Consider the following 16781-nt stretch of genomic DNA (forward strand, 5'->3'; position numbering starts at 1 on the left):
ATGTGCTGCCTTCGTTGCCAAGATAACAGCAACCACTTCAAAGTAGGTGATTGGTGCGAAGAGACATCACTGAGACATGTGATAAGACACTGAAAAAATACAAGTTTGTGATTTTTTAAAAAATTGTTGCATCATTCCATTGTTTGTGCTGCACAATGTTGTCCAGAGCTATAACCCATCATAGACCTTCATGCCTAGATGTGACAGCTGAAATGAGCAAATATCATGCTGAAGCCTTGAACATAATGCCTTCAGGACTGTGTTAACCTATATTATGCCAGCACAGCTCTCTCTTTCTGTGCACTCTGCCATGTTGCATCGATGACCTCTGGCCTCTGTTTTAATATCCTTGTTTCTAGTGCCAGATTAGCACCAGGGTAAAGGAGTAGCTCTCCATAGCTTGTGTTTGGAGTCAGAGTGTAACTGGCCAACTTCACTTCAGCTAGGAGCTGTCTAACCCAATAAAGACAGAAGAATAGGAGAACGAGAGAAAGAGGGCAAGAGAGAGCATGACAGGTTCTTCTCATCACTGCTGTCTAGGCTGAATGGCTAGGCCATAGGGATCAAATGAAAGCAGAAAATGCTGGAAATGCTCAGCAGGCCAGGCAGCATCTGTGCAGTGAGAATCAGAGTTAATGTTTCAGGTCGATGATCTGTTGTTCTGATGAGATGTCATCGGCCCAAAACGTTAACTCTTTTTCTCTCTGCACAGACAGATGCTGACAGACCTGCTGAGCATTTCCGGAATTTTCTAGTTTTATTTCTGATTTCCAGAATCTGCAGCATTTTGTTTTTGCCTTTTGCCTTAGAGATTAAGATATTTAATATAAATGTTTCTGAATCTTTGGAATTCTCTAACCCAGAGAGCTGTGGATGCCCAGTTGTTGAGTATATTCAAGACTGCGACTGATAGATTTTTGGACTCTAAGGGAAGCAGGGGACATAGAGATAGGGTGGGAAAGTGTATTTATGGTAGATGATCAGCCATGATCTTATTGAATGGTGGAGCAAGCTCGAGGGGCCACATGGCCTACACCTGCTCCTATTCCTTCAGTTCATATACCCTCTCATTACCCAGGACCAACAAGAAAGCTTAGGAAAAGTGAAAGGTTATCAGGCCCAACAAACACAACCCTCTTTGATAGATCAACCTCACATAACCTGCTTCTCAACATATCCCTCAGTCCCTTCTCTTCAGAAACACACTTTGAACTTGTGGTATTCGATTTCAAATCCTTCCCTGCTCACGTGATGGATTTTAAGAGCCCACCACTGATCTTGGCGGCGAGCTGAAAAAAATAGCAGCCCATACGTGCGGGCCGCATACCAAAGAGCCGCAGCAATCTCACGCATAGTGGCTCATTTCAATAGCCGGGCGGCCCGCCTCCCCCACCCCTCCCCCAATCTCAAGGAGGGGGTGGGCTGTCTGTTTTTGGCAATGACGTCAGCTGCCTGTGCGCAGGCACTGGCACCATCTTTAAAGGGCAGTCAACCCTGCCGCCCAATTTAAATTTTTAAAACCATAACCCCCCCCCCCCCCGCAAAATTAAGTAAATAAATTTCAAATGCCCCTTTCCCTTCCCCCACCAAAACACTTACCTTTTACATCTGACCATCCCCCCGGAGATTGCACAATGTTTACAGTTCAACCCTTCCTGCCATTCCCGACACCCGTTACGTATTTTAGACCCCCGCCCTCCACCCCCGCACTGAAAATCTTACCTTCCCCCTCCCCACCCTCTCCACCAGTGTCATGTCGCCTTTCCCCGGAGGCGGAATTGAAGGTGCAGGAGTGGCGATTGCCACACTGAAGATTGCAGCGGGCCCTCAAGATTGCAGGTAAGTCTATTTAAATGAATTCATTTTATTAATTTAAATATTTAAATTGAGGTCCAGCAGCAGGGGGTTTGCTACAGAGCCTCGTTGCCACCAGGAGGATTGGGCCAGCCCCTCCTGACGTCGAGGTCCGTGGTGGGCCTCTTCCGAACCCACCTTCAGGCACCCCCCCCGCCCCCTGCCACGGAGCCTGATGTCAAGGGCTTGGTAAAATCTAGCCCCACATCTCTAACACTTTAGGAGAATAAAATTGCCTCTGGCTTCCTTTCTTGTTTCTAACCTCCCTGTTTTTAAATTCCCAGGTGGTGCACGTGAAACATAAATACCGGCATTAACCAGTTGGGTTGAATGGTCTGTTTCTGTTCTGTCAGTTCTATGTAATCCTGGAACCAATGCTCGAAACTAAATGGCCTGTTTTGTGTGCGCACAGTGTGACATAGTTACACAGAGTTACAACGAGTCTACAGCACAGAAACAGACCATTCAACCCACTGGTCTGTGCCGAGCTTCATCTCACCCTATCAGCACATCCTTCTATTCTTTTCTCCCTCATGTGTTCCTCCAGCTTCCCCTTAAATGTGTCGATACTATTCACCTCAACCACTCCCTGTGTTAGCGAGTTCCACATTCTCACCACTCTGGGTAAAGAAGTTTCTCCTGAATTTCCTGTTGGATTTACTCGTAACTATCTTATTTATATAATTACCATGCTTACGTCATAATGTCCAAAAAAGTCTTAACCAACTGAAAATTTTGGATATGTTGATATGAATTATTCCTTCCAAACTTAAGCAATCTGCTTGACATGTAATGGATGGAGTGTGAATGTGGCCTAAAGGACTTGCACATTCTCAAGGACAGGGACAGATTCTGGTAGTATTGTTGCTGGACAGTGTCCGCTGTCCAAGGTGCTGAACTGACCCAACTTGTGCTATTGAGGCCTTTCCCACATGGTGGTGCTATTTTCCTGTTCACCTGCCAATTCCATTGTGGGTGGGTTGTCCAATAGAGCTCATTGATTATGGGCCCAACAATCAAAGCCCTTAGTTTACTACTTTCATTTTACATCCAGTCCTTAGTGGTGTGTATCCTTCCCCACTGATGGATCATGTTTGTTTTGTTGTTCTGCTAGATCCCTGCTAGGAACATTTGGGACGGGAGGAGGCCATTCAATCTTCAAGCCTGTTTCACTGTTCAGTTAAATCATGATTGATTGGTACCTTAACCTCATTTGCCTGACTTTTCTCCCTATCCCTCGATACCCCTACCCAAGGAAAATCAATCTCCGTTTTGAAAGCTCCAGTTGAGCCCCTCCTGCATCCACAGCCTTTGAGGAAAAGTGTTCCAGATTTCCACTACCCTTTGTGTGAAGAAACATTCCTGAACAGCCTGTCTCTAATTTTAAAATGATTCCCTCTTGTTCTCAATTTCTCCACCAGAGGAAAAAGTTTCTTCATTTCTACCCTATTGAGTTCTTAAAAACCTCGATCAGATCATCCTTCAATCTCCTAAACTCAAGGAAATATAAGGCAAGTTTATAAATCTGTCCTCATAATTTAGCCGTCTAAGCACAGACACTTCACACCTTGAGTAAAACATATTGCCAATACACCAACCATCCTTGTTAACACCCTGAGTTCAAACATATGAACATATGAATTAGGAGCAGGAGTAGGCCACTCTGCCCCTCGAGCCTGCTCCGCCATTCAATAAGGTCATGGCTGAACTGATTACTCCACATTTCCACCTACCCCCGATAACCTTTCACCCGCTTGCTTATCAAGAATCTATCTACCTCTGCCTTAAAAATATTCAAAGACTCTGCTTCCACTGCCTTTTGAGGAAGAGAATTCCAAAGACTCACAACCCTCTGAGAGAAAAAATTTCTGCTCATCTCTGTCTTAAATGGGCGACCCCTTATTTTCAAACAGTGACCCCTAGTTCTAGATTCTCCCACAAGGGGAAACATCCTTTCCACATCCACCCTGTCAAGACCCCTCAGGATTTTATATGTTTCAATCAAGTCACCTCTTACTAGAAGCCTGCTCAGGTCGGGAAAAAGAACTCGGCCGAACCCGACCGAAGCACAGCGGACCCGAGCCCGACCCGACCCGAGTCCCTCCGATTTTGCCCCGAAGCTGCCCCGACTCAACCTGACCCAAGCCCAACCCGAATATCCGTTTACCTACCTTCCTGACACCGAACCGGCAAGAAGTTGTGACATCACTCGCTCATTGCTCAGACTCAGTTTCGCCCCAGACTCCCAGCTCAGGTAAGATTTTTAATTTCAATACTTACCAGCAGAACACTTACCATGTGTGTCCGGCCCAACCCGACCCGACTCCACCTGGACTCAGCACGATCCAACCCGACCCGAACCCGAAAGCCGACACATGTCGTCGGGTCCTGTCAGGTTCGGGTCGGGTAGCAGGCCTCTACCTCTTACTCTCCTAAATTCCAGCAGATACAAGCCTAGCCTGTCCAATCTTTCCTCATAAGACAGCCTGCCCATTCCCGGTATTAGTCTAGTAAACCTTCTCTGAACTGCTTCCAACGCATTTACCTCCTTCCTTAAATAAGGAGACCAATACTGTACACAATACTCCAGATGTGATCTCACCAAAGCCCTGTATAGCTGAAGCATAACCTCCCTACTTTTGTATTCAATTCCCCTCGCGATAAACGATAACATTCTATTAGCTTTCCTAATTACGTGCTGTACCTGCATATTAATCTTTTGCAAATCATGCACTAGGACACCCAGATCCCTCTGCATCTCAGAGCTCTGCAATCTCTCATCATTTAGATAATATGCTTCTTTTTATTCTTCTTGCCAAAGTGGACAATTTCACACTTTCCCACATTATACTCCATTTGCCAGATCTTTTCCCGCTCACTATGTCCCTTTGTAACCCCCTTATGTCCTCTTCACAAGTTACTTTCCTACCTATCTTTGTGTCATCAGCAAATTTAGCAAGCATACCTTCAGTCCCTTATTCTAAGTCATTTATATAAATTGTAAAAAGTTGAGGCCCCAACACAGATCCCTGAGGCATACCACTTGTTACATCTTGCCAACCAGAAAATGACCCATTTATGTCTACTCACTGTTTCCTGTTAGCTAGTCAATCTTCTGTCCATGCCAATATGTTACCCCCTACACCATGAGCCTTTATTTTCTGCAATAACCTTTGATGTGGCACCTTATCAAATGCTTTCTGGAAATCTAAGTACAACACATCTGCCAGTTCCCCTTTATCCGCAGCACATGTAACTCCCTCAAATAACTCCAATAAATTGGTTAAACCCGATTTCCCTTTCACAAAACCATGTTTACTCTGCCTGATTACCTTGAATTTTTCTCAATGCCCTGCTATAATGTCTTCCTTGAGAAAATACACACATAAAGATGTCCCTTCTGCTCAAGGTTGCAAAGCATGATCCAGATGGTTTGACAGTAAACAGTTGGATGGGAATTCCCTTGATCCCAGATCCCTGAGTTGATGGAATGCAGGTATGAGAAGATGCCGATTATGGATTATCAGGAAGGACTGAACAGGTTGGGACTCTTTCCTTTAGAAAAGAGGAGGCTGATAGGTGGCCTAATTAACATTCTAGAGGAATTCAATAGGATATACGTATAAAAGATGAGTTCAAAACTAGCAGCCATAAATATAAGATAGTCACTAACAATTCCAATGAAGAATTCAGGAGAAACTTGTTTACCCAGAAAGTGATGAGAATGTGGAACTCGCTACCGCAGGCAGTACTTGAGGCAAATAGCACAGATACATTTCAGAAGAAGCTAGATAAACACACGAGGGATAGAACAATAGAAGGATATGCTGATAGGGTAAGTTGAAGTAGGGTGGGAGGAGCCTCATGTGGAGCATAAACACTGGCACAGACCTGTTGTAAATTCTATGTAATGTCTGTTTCAGATTTCCATCCAATCAGCTACTTGAGAGCATCACTCAGTAAGCACCCAAGTATCACTCTTTTAAAAAATCAAAAATATTATCAATTTTTAAAGTGCTTGGACCACCAAATTTTATTCTTTAGAAAAAGTTTGTCACCTCCAAATTATTTTACCAAATAAATTTTGAAAACCCTCCCCCCTTTCACCATCTGCAATGTGCAAGAGATATGAGACCAATATGGACGAACAACAGGACTCCTTCAACCCTGTCAGGGGGATTTTGAGACACAGCGTCCTGCAATTTAAGCTCACAATTCAATATGTCAGGACAGCAGGGGCTCCTTCATTCCTGGAGGTCTGAGCCTGCAAAATCTGATCAATGGAATGCAGTGAGGAAAGACACAGAGCGTAAAGTCCAATATGGTGGAGCAGCATGGTTCCTCCTGCACTGCAGGGAGTTTCTAAACCATGGTGCTCTGTCTACAATGTGAAATGATCATCACCAAACACTCCGATATGACTGATAGGCAGGGGTCCTTCACTCCAGTTGTGCACTCTACAAAACATATTGGAGTTCAAATGAAGTTCAAAGACAAGAACCCAATTCCACTATTCTAGGAACTTTGGAAAGTCAGTGCACGAAGAGTGAGGCAAATCACAGTGAGAGCTTGTACCGCCATTCAGTTAGACCATGGTTGATTTATATTTTAACTCCATCTACCCATCTTGGTTCCATAACCCTCAATCCCCCTATCCAACTAAAACCTATTAATCTCAGTTTTAAAATGTTTAATTGACTCCAAACCTCAGCTTTTTTTTGTGGTGGGTGGGTGGGAACGGAGTTCCAGATTTCCACTACCCTTTGTGTAAAGAGCAACTTCCTAAGCAGCTGTGTTTTGCATCAAACCCATTTCTCAGATGTTTGACTGATAGAAGGATAACAAAAACCATCTAAAAAAGAAAGCTTTCTCAGAATGAGCTTTTCCCCAAGTGAGTCGTCTAGTTTTAAACATCTTTCACTTATGCTATTTGCTGATTGCGACTCAGTCGATAGTTTTCACAAACCAAAGTTGCTCTCCTGCCCCAACAGCCCTCAAGGTTACAAATATAGGAAAATAACAGACAGGAAAAGTCCAGCTGCTCCATCAACCCTGCCCACACACCTTCAATAGCCGGAGTATCACGCTGAGACACTTCCTACCCTCACAGTCATGTAATCTCCTGGGCGAGGAACAAAAAAAGAGAAAAAACGCAGGGCCAACAAGGAAAAAAGATACTCAGGAAAATTCATCGCTGGCCTCTGCCTCAGGCGATTTGGACTAGTCAAGATTTGGCACAAACAGTCTTCAAGCAGGCTTCAAAGTATCTGTTAGAAAGTTCTAATAAAGCTCAACAAAAGCTCAAAGAACAGCAGCTCAGCTTTCGCCTAGGAATTTTACAGCCTTCTAGACTCAATATTCTGTTCAACAAGTTGAGTTCATAACCACCACTCCCAATTGTTTGGACTGCAGCTGTTGGTAATAATTCTGCTTTTGCCGTTTTTCACCTCCTCTAGACCAACCTTTTCTTTCTTTACTTGTTCCATTACCATCACCTTTTGCCTTGTGCCATCATCCCTTTTGTCATTTAATCGCGCCTTTTGTTCTTTTCTGCCCTCCCCTCTTTCCCAGCCTCTGTACTTGCTTAAAACTTGTTACATCTCTAACGTTTTCCCGTTCTGATGAAAGTTCATCAACCTGAAAAGTTTCTGCACAGGTGCTGCCTGACCTGCTGAGTATTTCCAGTGTTTTCTGCTCTTATTTCAGATTACTGGTATCTGCAGTATTTTGTTTTTAAGTTAGAAAGATCTTTTCTGTGTAACTTATTTCTCTCAGTCAGACACCAGTCCTCACGACATGAGGTGATTGACCCTGTGTACAGTGGCTCCATCAGCTTTGGGAAGGGAATGATGAGTTGATGTGAGCAGGCCATCCTTTATGAATGGGGGGGGGGAGGGGGGGATTGTCAGGAGGAGGGCATCTTAACAGGATTGAGCTATAGCAAAGAGTGGAAAGTGACAAGTTGAAGATAAGAGTTCAAATTTTCTAAAACATTTACAGTCAGGCAGCTATTCACAGAACTTTACAGCACAGGAAGAGCCCACTTGGCCTATCATGCATGTGCTGACTCTTTAAAAGTGCTATTCAATTAGTCCACTCCCCCTGCAACCCCACCCCACCAGGCTGGATCCTTATAGAGCTGCAACTCTTCCCTTTTCAAGTATTTATCCAATTCCCTTTTTGAAAGTTACTATTGAATCTGCTTCCACCGCCCTTTCAGGCAGCACGTACCAGATCACAACAACTCACTGTGTAAAATTCTCCACACCCCTCCTCTGATCCATTTGCCAATTATCTTAAATCTGTATCCTCTGGTTAAAGACCCTCCTGCCAGTGGAAAACCATCAAAACTCTTCATAGTTTTGAACATCTCTACTGAATCACCCCTTAACCTTCTCTGCTCTAAGGAGAACAATCCCAGCTTCTCCAGTCTCTCCACATTAACTGAAGTCCCTCATCCTTTGGTAATGGGTTTAATAGCCTGGAAATGGATTCAAATTGCAGGAAAGAGGCGTTAAGTACTAAATACTATTCAAAGGTCATATCTATCAGGTTGTGAAAAAGCATCTGAAAGACAAGGCAATGAGTCAGATGTAACTTCAAGTGCAAAGTAAACAACAGACTATGAATGGGTCATTCAAACAGAAACATTTGGCTGATAATTAAGGTGTGAAGTTACTATTCAGGCTTGAAACTGACAAATATCCAAGAGGCAGATGAAGTAATGTCCGGACTTCCCATGGAAATTCAACCCCAGTGTCTGTGTGGAAGGGGTGGGGGGTTGAATGGGGTATGGTGTGTGTGAAAGGGTGGGGAGTTGAATGGGGTACAGTGTGTGTGAAAGGGTGGGGAGTTGAATGGGGTACAGTGTGTGTGAAAGGGTGGGGAGTTGAATGGGGTACAGTGTGTGTGTGAAAGGGTGGGGAGTTGGATGGGTAAAGTGTGTGTGAAAGGGTGGGGAGTTGAATGGGGTACAATGTGCATTGGAAGGGTGAGGTATGGGTGGGGTACAGTGTATGTGGGAGAGTGGGGAGTTAGATGGGGAAAAGGTGGCTTGTTTCACATTGTATCCGTGTAGTGGTGCCTTGATATTTCAACCTGCAGCTTCACCGAGCCAATAGTTACAAGGATTTAATATATCTTGTTACGTTAATCGAAATAAAACACGAGTAAAGTAGCTGCATGCTACAGGATGAAGTGCCAAGAGACCTTTAATGGATTGTATCTTCATTAAGAGAATTGTAGAGATGCTTCACATTATATGGCTGCATTCTAAAGCATTTGAGTACATAGTGTTCATACTAATCTCTAACCTAATTACTTTACCTGTTTTCACATGAAACACACCATTATCTTCTAATTAGTTGACTTTCAATTTTCTCTAAACCTAATTTATTTTCCAAATTAGCATTTTCAGTGCATCACAAACACCCCCCCTCGTCCCCGCGCAGTGCATCACAAACACCCCCCCCCCCCCAGCGCAGTGCATCACAAACACCACCCCCCCCGCCCCGCCCCGCCCCCCTCACCTGTTCCTCCTCTTCCATCTTATACCATAGAGCGTTTCCTTCCTATTGTTTGGTGACATTTCAGAGCGGTCTAGAGTGAGAAGGATAAGAGGATACAGAACACCAGGATAAGTGGGGCAGTGGAGAGGCTGCAGTGATGGGAGAGATGGATCAAGGGAAAAAAAAAAAGAGGCCAAGGGTTAGAGGAGGGATGGGATGAGGACAGGCTAAGGATTTGAGCAGGAGATAGAATGAGGAGGTCCAGGGTTAATGGAGGAGAGTGAGGCGATTTGGGGTTCAGAGGAGGGAACAAAGTGAGGAGGTTGCGCGTTAGAGGAGGGGAGAGTATGACTGTGTCACAGGTACAAGGTGGAAAGGGAGTGAGGAGGTCCGGGATTGGAGGGGAGAGTGTGAGGATGTCCCAAGTAGGAGGAAGGGAGGGAGTGATGAGGTTGTGGATTGGAGGAGGGGAGTGACAAAGTCCTGGGTTAGAGGAGGGGAGGGAGTGAGGAGGTTGGGGGCTGGAGGAGGGGAGGGATGGAGGAGGTCGCAGGTTGGAGGAAGGGAGGGAGTGATGAGGTCGCGGGTTGGAGGAGGGGAGTGAGGAAGACCCAGGCTAGAGGAGGGGAGAGTGTGAGGAGGTTGTGGGTTGGAGGAGGGGAGGGAGTGAAGAAGACACAGGTTGGAGGAGGGGAGAGAGTGAAGGTTGGAGGAGGGGAGGGAGTGAGGAGATTGTAGGTTGGAGGAGGGGAGGGAATGAGGAGGTCGCTGGTTGGAAGAGGGAAGGAGTGAGGAGATGGTGGGTTGGAGGAGGGGAGGGGGCTGCAGAGATGTAAAACAGGAACAGATCACTGAGGAAAGGAACTGCGAGGATTTGAAACCAAGGTGAAGAAATCTAAATTTGATCAACTCGGGGTAAGGAACCAGTGGAACTGGGAGAGAGAGGGTTTCATAAAACCCCTGTGTCTATGACTCCATGTCCTTCATACTCTTGATTCACATCATCACTCTGTATTTCTTTGTTTTGTGCAGGTATGAGAATTCTAGTCAACCTGTTACTGGACACTCTCCCGATGCTGGGCAATGTCCTGCTGCTCTGCTTTTTTGTCTTTTTTATATTTGGAATCATCGGTGTGCAGCTGTGGGCTGGACTGCTGAGGAACCGTTGTTTCCTGGAGGAGAACTTGACACTGTGAGTGTTTGGATAAATTTAACTCAAAGTCCATGTGTATTCGATGCAACATTGAGCTGGATTGACCAATAGAGATTGGGAGGAGCGGAGATCTCCAATTATACTTGGGTTAGAAGTAAAATTAGGGAGGGATGGAAAACGGGCTGTCGACTCACCATTGCCCCTTTCATACTGTCACACGGAGTCAAGACCTACATTGCTGTCTGTCTCTCTGTCTCTGCCATTCTCTCTCCCGCTCTCTGCCTCTCTCCTTCCCTCTCTCCTTACTCCTGATTCCACCCCTCCCTTTCCTGAAGGCACCAACCATTGCTGGCTGAAATAAAAGCAGAAAGTGTTGGAAATACTCAGCAGGTCAGGCCGCATCTGTGGAGAGAGAAGCAGAGTTAACATTTCAGGTCTGTGGCCTTTCATCAGATCGGCAGCTGGCTGAAGCTCCACAGATCCCAGTCGCCAGATAGTCCCCCCGGCCACATGATGATCCGCCCTGTATGAGCCAAGATGAGGAGTTGCAGCTGGCTATTTGACCAGGACTGGCAGCACATTGTACAGTTCGGCAGTATAACCGAGGGTGAAACAAAATCCTTTGTGAATCCTGGAGCTGAATCATGTGCGGCTGGACATTCACTGTGTCTGAAGTGGCAGTTTAGCATGTGTTAACATTATAGATAAGGACATAATACAGCCGACTGATTGATATCAGTGAGTGTGTAGTTGTCAGATGCAATTGTTTTTTTGTCCGCTTCCAAGGCCTTTGGTCCACTGAGTTCTTGTTCATTACCCAATGATGAAAGGAAACACAGTTAGCAGGATTCCAACATTCCAGCGCACACTCCCACCAAACCTACCCCAGATTCTACATGCTGAGACCCAGAGTGTGTCGGAGCAGATGCTTTAATGGGTAAGATTCGTTGCTATTCAGCAACTTTCGACAGGACAGGAAGATCGGACGCACTGAATCCAGACGATAGCAGATACCGTTGTCATGGGAACAAGAGTGTGGCAGAGCTGCCTTAATTGCACTAATCCTTTTATTTCTAAATTGTAATATATGTGCCTTTCCAGGACAGAGCTGCTTCCTGCATTCAGTGGAACGGTGCTGGGAGATTAAAGAGAACTCTGAAAACCGTCGGCACTGTAAATAATTCAGAAAATTGAGTCTTGACCTCCAATGTGGAGCTAAATTATACAAACCCGGAAAAATATACAAACTTGCTCTCTTTAATGAATATTACTTTGGTTATTGAACCGTTTGATTTTCCTCTGCTCTGTCTCCTAATTTATAACTGGGCTATTCCACACTTTCTTCTCTCTTTAACCGCTGTTGAAATTAAGGCTCATTTTTCCCTCCGGTCTCCTGTTTCAACTCGTGGGCTTCATAAATAGAGGCATTGAGTGCAAAATCAAGGAAGTTATGCTGAACCTTTATAAAGTTCTGGTGAGGCCCCAACTTGAGTATTGCGTCCAGTTTTGGTCACCACACTTCAGGAAGGATGTGAGGGTCCTTGAGAGGGTGCAGAATTTGAATGGTTCCAGGGATGGAGGATCTTAGTTACAAGGTTAGGTTGGAGAAGCTGGGGTGGTTCTCCTTAGAGCAAAGGAGATTGAGGGGAGATTTAATAGAGGTGTACAAGATTCTGACAGGCGTAGATAAGTTAGACAAGGAAAAACCGTTCCCATTAATAAATGGAACAAGGACTAGCGGGACACAGATTGAAAGTTTTGGGAAAAAATGGGAATATGAGGAAGCAGATTTTTACGCCGTGAGTGGTAATGACCTGGAACACGTTGCCCACGAAGCTGGTGGAAGCAGAGACGATCAATGACTTTAAGAGGAAGCTGGATAGCCACCTGAGGGAAATAGACTTGCAGGGCTATGGGGATTGAGTCGGGGAGTGGGACTGACTGGATTGCTCTGTAGAGAGCCAGTATGGACTCAATGGGCCGTATAGGCTCCTTCTGTGTAAATGACTCTATGACTCAAACTCATTCCTTCCCAGGGCTTCAAAAACTGTGGGATTCCTCACCTATCCCAGATTTCCAGTCCTTCTATGGGCCAGGTTATTTGGTCATTATTACATTGCTATTTATGGGAGCTTGCTGTGCACATTTTAGTTGCCACATTTCCTACATTACAACAATGACTATGCTTCAAGAAGTAGTGTGAAGTGCTTTGCAGTGTCCTGGGGTTGTAAAAGGTGTTGGATGAATGCGAGTCTTTCTGTTCTTTTTATAACCCAAACTCAGTCGCTCTTTAGTGTTCTGACCTATCACTTTATCACCTCTCTCGCTGTTGTGTTCCTTGAGCCCTTGGTCCCTGAGAGAAGATGAGCTGGAGCTAGGAACAATAGCAATCTTGGTTTTAATACAGTGAGGATGTGGTGAGGGGGTAGAGTGAGTCAGTTGGGCCAAAAGAACAAGGTTCAGAGGAGCCAGACAGGAAAATATTTTTTGCTGTGAGAACTGGGTCCCAGGTCTTTACTTGGTACCAACTCACAGCAGCATGGCCATGATTAGCTGAGATTTTGTAGGAAAAATCCCAGTAAATGTATCAGTGCTTCCTACCTCACTTCTAGTTAGGCCCTGGTTTCTGCCTTACCTCTACACAGGCCTCTGCCTTCCTACCTCAACTCTGCACAGGCCTCTGCTTTCTGCCTCACCTCTAGTTAGGCCCTTGTTTCTTGCCTCACCTCATCCAAAGGTACACTTAGTGTGTCTCCATTTGCTTTCAGGTACAATGGGCTCGCTCTGCCTCAGTACTACCATCCCGAGAAAGATGACGAAACCCCTTTCATCTGCTCTCTGTCCGGAGACAACGGGATCATGGGCTGCCACGAGATCCCGGCCTTGAGGGACAACGGGCACGAGTGCTGCCTGGACAAGGATGATTATTACTACTACGCAGCTCTAGGTCAGGAGCTCAATGTCACCGGGGGCTGTGTCAACTGGAATCGGTATTACACTGCATGTCAGACCGGTGACAAGAACCCGCACAAAGGCGCCATTAACTTCGACAACATTGGCTACGCATGGATCGTGATATTTCAGGTACGTGTTTGACGAACTTGCTACTTGACTTGGCTAATCCATTTGTGAACCTTCAGAGTGACTTCAACCCCCCACTGTAGTTATAGTTCTCCACTGATATTTCTATTTATATTGTTGTTAATGCTCGTCCAAAATTACTTACGCTCAACCTTTCTTCAACTCTAAAAACTGAAGGAACTTTTATTGAAATTATAATATCCAATTACTTAATATCCAACCCACTGCATCTTTGCTATTGTAGGTAAATAATCTTACTTTATTCAGATGTAAATGAGAAATTCCTTTCTGGAAATAACATTTTGGGATGCAGTAAATTGAAACCTGACGTATGGTGAGTGAAGTTTGGGAGGAACTTGACTTTAGACCCATGCTTCCCAGAGCTCTCCGCCACTGGGGGCTTTCCTCATGTTGGGGGGAATTTTATGGAGGTGACGGGGTCTTGGCCACCGGCTGGAGAGCCAGCGAGAGACCTGTCTTGCCTCCTTTAGGGAAAGCCTGCCGTATGACAAGCCAATCAGGCAGTTGAGAGGCCACTGGGGGGGGGGGGGGCCTTCCTCGGGATCAAGACCCTGGGGCAGGAAGTCCCGCTCACTGAGAGCTGCCATCCAATCAGAGACCAGCAGCTCTTTTGCTCAGTAGTGCCACAGGGAGGCAGTGGTTGCTGCTGGAACGACACCCACTGGAGGCCCAGGATCGCAGAGCAACCCAAGCCAGAGGTAAGGGATGGCAGGAGGGCTTTCGCAGGCTAGGGGTCAAGGGGGAGGGGGGTGTAGGGGGTTGGCAGCAAGGGCCAGGGGTGGCTCAGTGCCAGGTCCCTCAATCAGACACTAAATGCCTCTGAACGAAGGGCCCCTCCCCCCACTGGAAGACCATAAACAAACGGGTTTGCATGTCATGGTCGCTGTGTAACAGTAGGCCTGCTTGCTGCTGGGTTAATACCAGCGGTGACGGGAAGATGCCTCAATTGGGCTTTAATTGCTCCTTAAGGGCTTCAATAGGCAGCAGGCAGGAAATCCGTCCACGGGCCTTCCCGCCATGGACTTAATTGGGGTGGAGGCAGGAAGATGGCGGGGTCCCCACCCACCTCCTTCCTGGCCAATTAAATGCCCTCCCCACCTCCAAACCCATCACTGGGGAAAACATAAAATAACGCCCATGGATAGAGATTGGTCGCTGTGATTAATCAACCATTTCCGCTTTAACACGTGATTACCAGGATGGTGGTAGGTGGGCTAAATGGACCTCAGACTCTTTTTGTCCACAAATTCCTATAATTCGATTATCCGTACCTTGTGAGTCATACACCATCGTCTTAGGGACATATCAGGGTAATTATTGTATCGGAATCAATATTTGTGCTTCTCAGAAAGAGCAAGGTTTGTACTGAGGAATGGGATCTTTTTCCACTTTTGCACAGCTTCCTTGCTTTTATACTCAGTGCCTGTATTTACAAAGCTCAGGATCCTGGATGCAGTTTTTAAAGAGCTGTAAGGACTTGCCTTGCCACTTTCAGAGACTTGTGTACCTGCACCCCTAGGTTCTTCTCTATTTCTGCATCTCCCCCATCCCCTTTAAAATTGTAGAGGTGTGAGAGATTCTCCAGGGTATTCCCTCATCGTTTGGTGTGTCTGTGCCACAGTTGGAACCAGCTGAGAATGAAATGGATGGAGGAGCTTGGCTGTATTTCACCGGACAGACGGTGGCGCCGTGGTAATGTCAGTGGACTAGTAATCCAGAGGCCCAGGCTGGCTGGTTGGCATCCTTCCAGCGACCAAAGATGATGAACTTGCAGCAAACAATCCATTTCGGTGGGGTGTCTTCTCTTGGTGCACCCTTGCTGATGGCTGTGAAGGCCAATCCTTGAGAGGCAGGTTCTGGCACAACTGCCGCCCGTGAAGCTGCCAAGTGACGCCGTGAGTGGTTGTTTCTGGCATTGGCACCTGTTGCCAAGCCTCTGTAGCCACTGGTCATCGTGGTAGTGCACACCAGTCTGCAGGATGTGTTGCCATTTCCCTCTTTCGCCAGCTCGTGACTCCCAGAGGTGCAATAGTCGACATTTAGGGCCTTCATGTCACACTTACAAGCATCCTTGAAGCGGAGTTTTGGGGCACCCCACTTATGTCTGGCCTCGGCTACCTCACCATACAGAACGTCCTGCTGACCTGTCCGATCCACTGAAGCAGCCTCTGTTTGATTAGCCCTTGGTACATAGGTTCAAATCCCACCACAGTGGTTGGTGGAATTTAAAATTCCATTAATTAATAAGTTTAATTGCTAAAAATATGGAATTAAAAGATAGTCTCAGTAATTGTGCCATGAAACTGTCATCGATTGTCGTAAAAACCCACCTTGTTCACTAATGTCCTTTAGGGAAGGGAACCTGCTGTCCTTACCTGGTCTGGTCCACATGTGACTCTGGACCCACAGCAATGGTTGACTCTGAAAATGGCCTCTGAAATGGCCCAGCAAGCCCCTCAGTTCAAGGACAATTAGGACTAGGCAACAAGTGCTGGCCTTGCCAATAGTGCCCACATTCCATGAAAGCATAAAAAAGAGCTGTGGGGGCGATGGTACTGCGTATTAATTATGCTCTGATTTGCCTTTGGCAGGTTATAACTCTGGAAGGTTGGGTTGAGATCATGTACTATGTGATGGATGCACACTCTTTCTACAATTTCATTTACTTCATCTTGCTTATCATAGTAAGTATCCCAACAGCAGATCTCCTGCTGTGGTGCTGTGTGAATTTTCAGTCATTTTACTGTCAGTCCCTCTCAGAGGTGCCTCGCCCCACCTCACACCCGATTGGCTGAGACGGCAGGAGAAAATTCTAACGAGAACAACAAAACTTGCATTTATAAAGCACCATAGTCAAATGTCCCAAGGTGTCTCAGGACTGTTATCAAACAAGAGTTGACACAGAGCCACATAAAGAGATATTAGGACAGGTGATCAAAAGCTTGGCCAAAGAGGCAGGTTTTAAGGAGTGCAGTAAGGGAGGAGAGAGTGGGAAGGAATTCCCAAGCTTAGGGCCCAGGCAGCTGAAGGCACGGCCGCCAATAATGGAGTGATTAAAACTGCAGATGCGAGAGAGGCCAGAATTGGAGGAGTGCAGAGATCTCGGAGGGTTATGGAGCTGAAGAAGATTACAGAGATGGGGAGGTGGATGGACACGGAGGGAT

The 16781-nt window shown here is 46.0% G+C and overlaps 1 protein-coding gene across 1 annotated transcript in view; it reads left to right on the forward strand.

The window, feature by feature from the left end:
- The window catches only part of cacna1ia (calcium voltage-gated channel subunit alpha1 Ia), a 235991-nt gene that overhangs the window by 26114 nt on the left and 193096 nt on the right, over positions 1-16781 (forward strand). The window contains exons 4-6 of the mRNA XM_068020062.1: positions 10395-10554; positions 13284-13599; positions 16209-16301. Coding sequence (XP_067876163.1) covers positions 10395-10554; positions 13284-13599; positions 16209-16301 — 569 coding nt within the window. The remainder of the gene's footprint in view (positions 1-10394; positions 10555-13283; positions 13600-16208; positions 16302-16781) is intronic.

This window comes from Heterodontus francisci, chromosome 41, assembly GCF_036365525.1.
Source record: "Heterodontus francisci isolate sHetFra1 chromosome 41, sHetFra1.hap1, whole genome shotgun sequence".
Classification (NCBI taxonomy): domain Eukaryota; kingdom Metazoa; phylum Chordata; class Chondrichthyes; order Heterodontiformes; family Heterodontidae; genus Heterodontus; species Heterodontus francisci.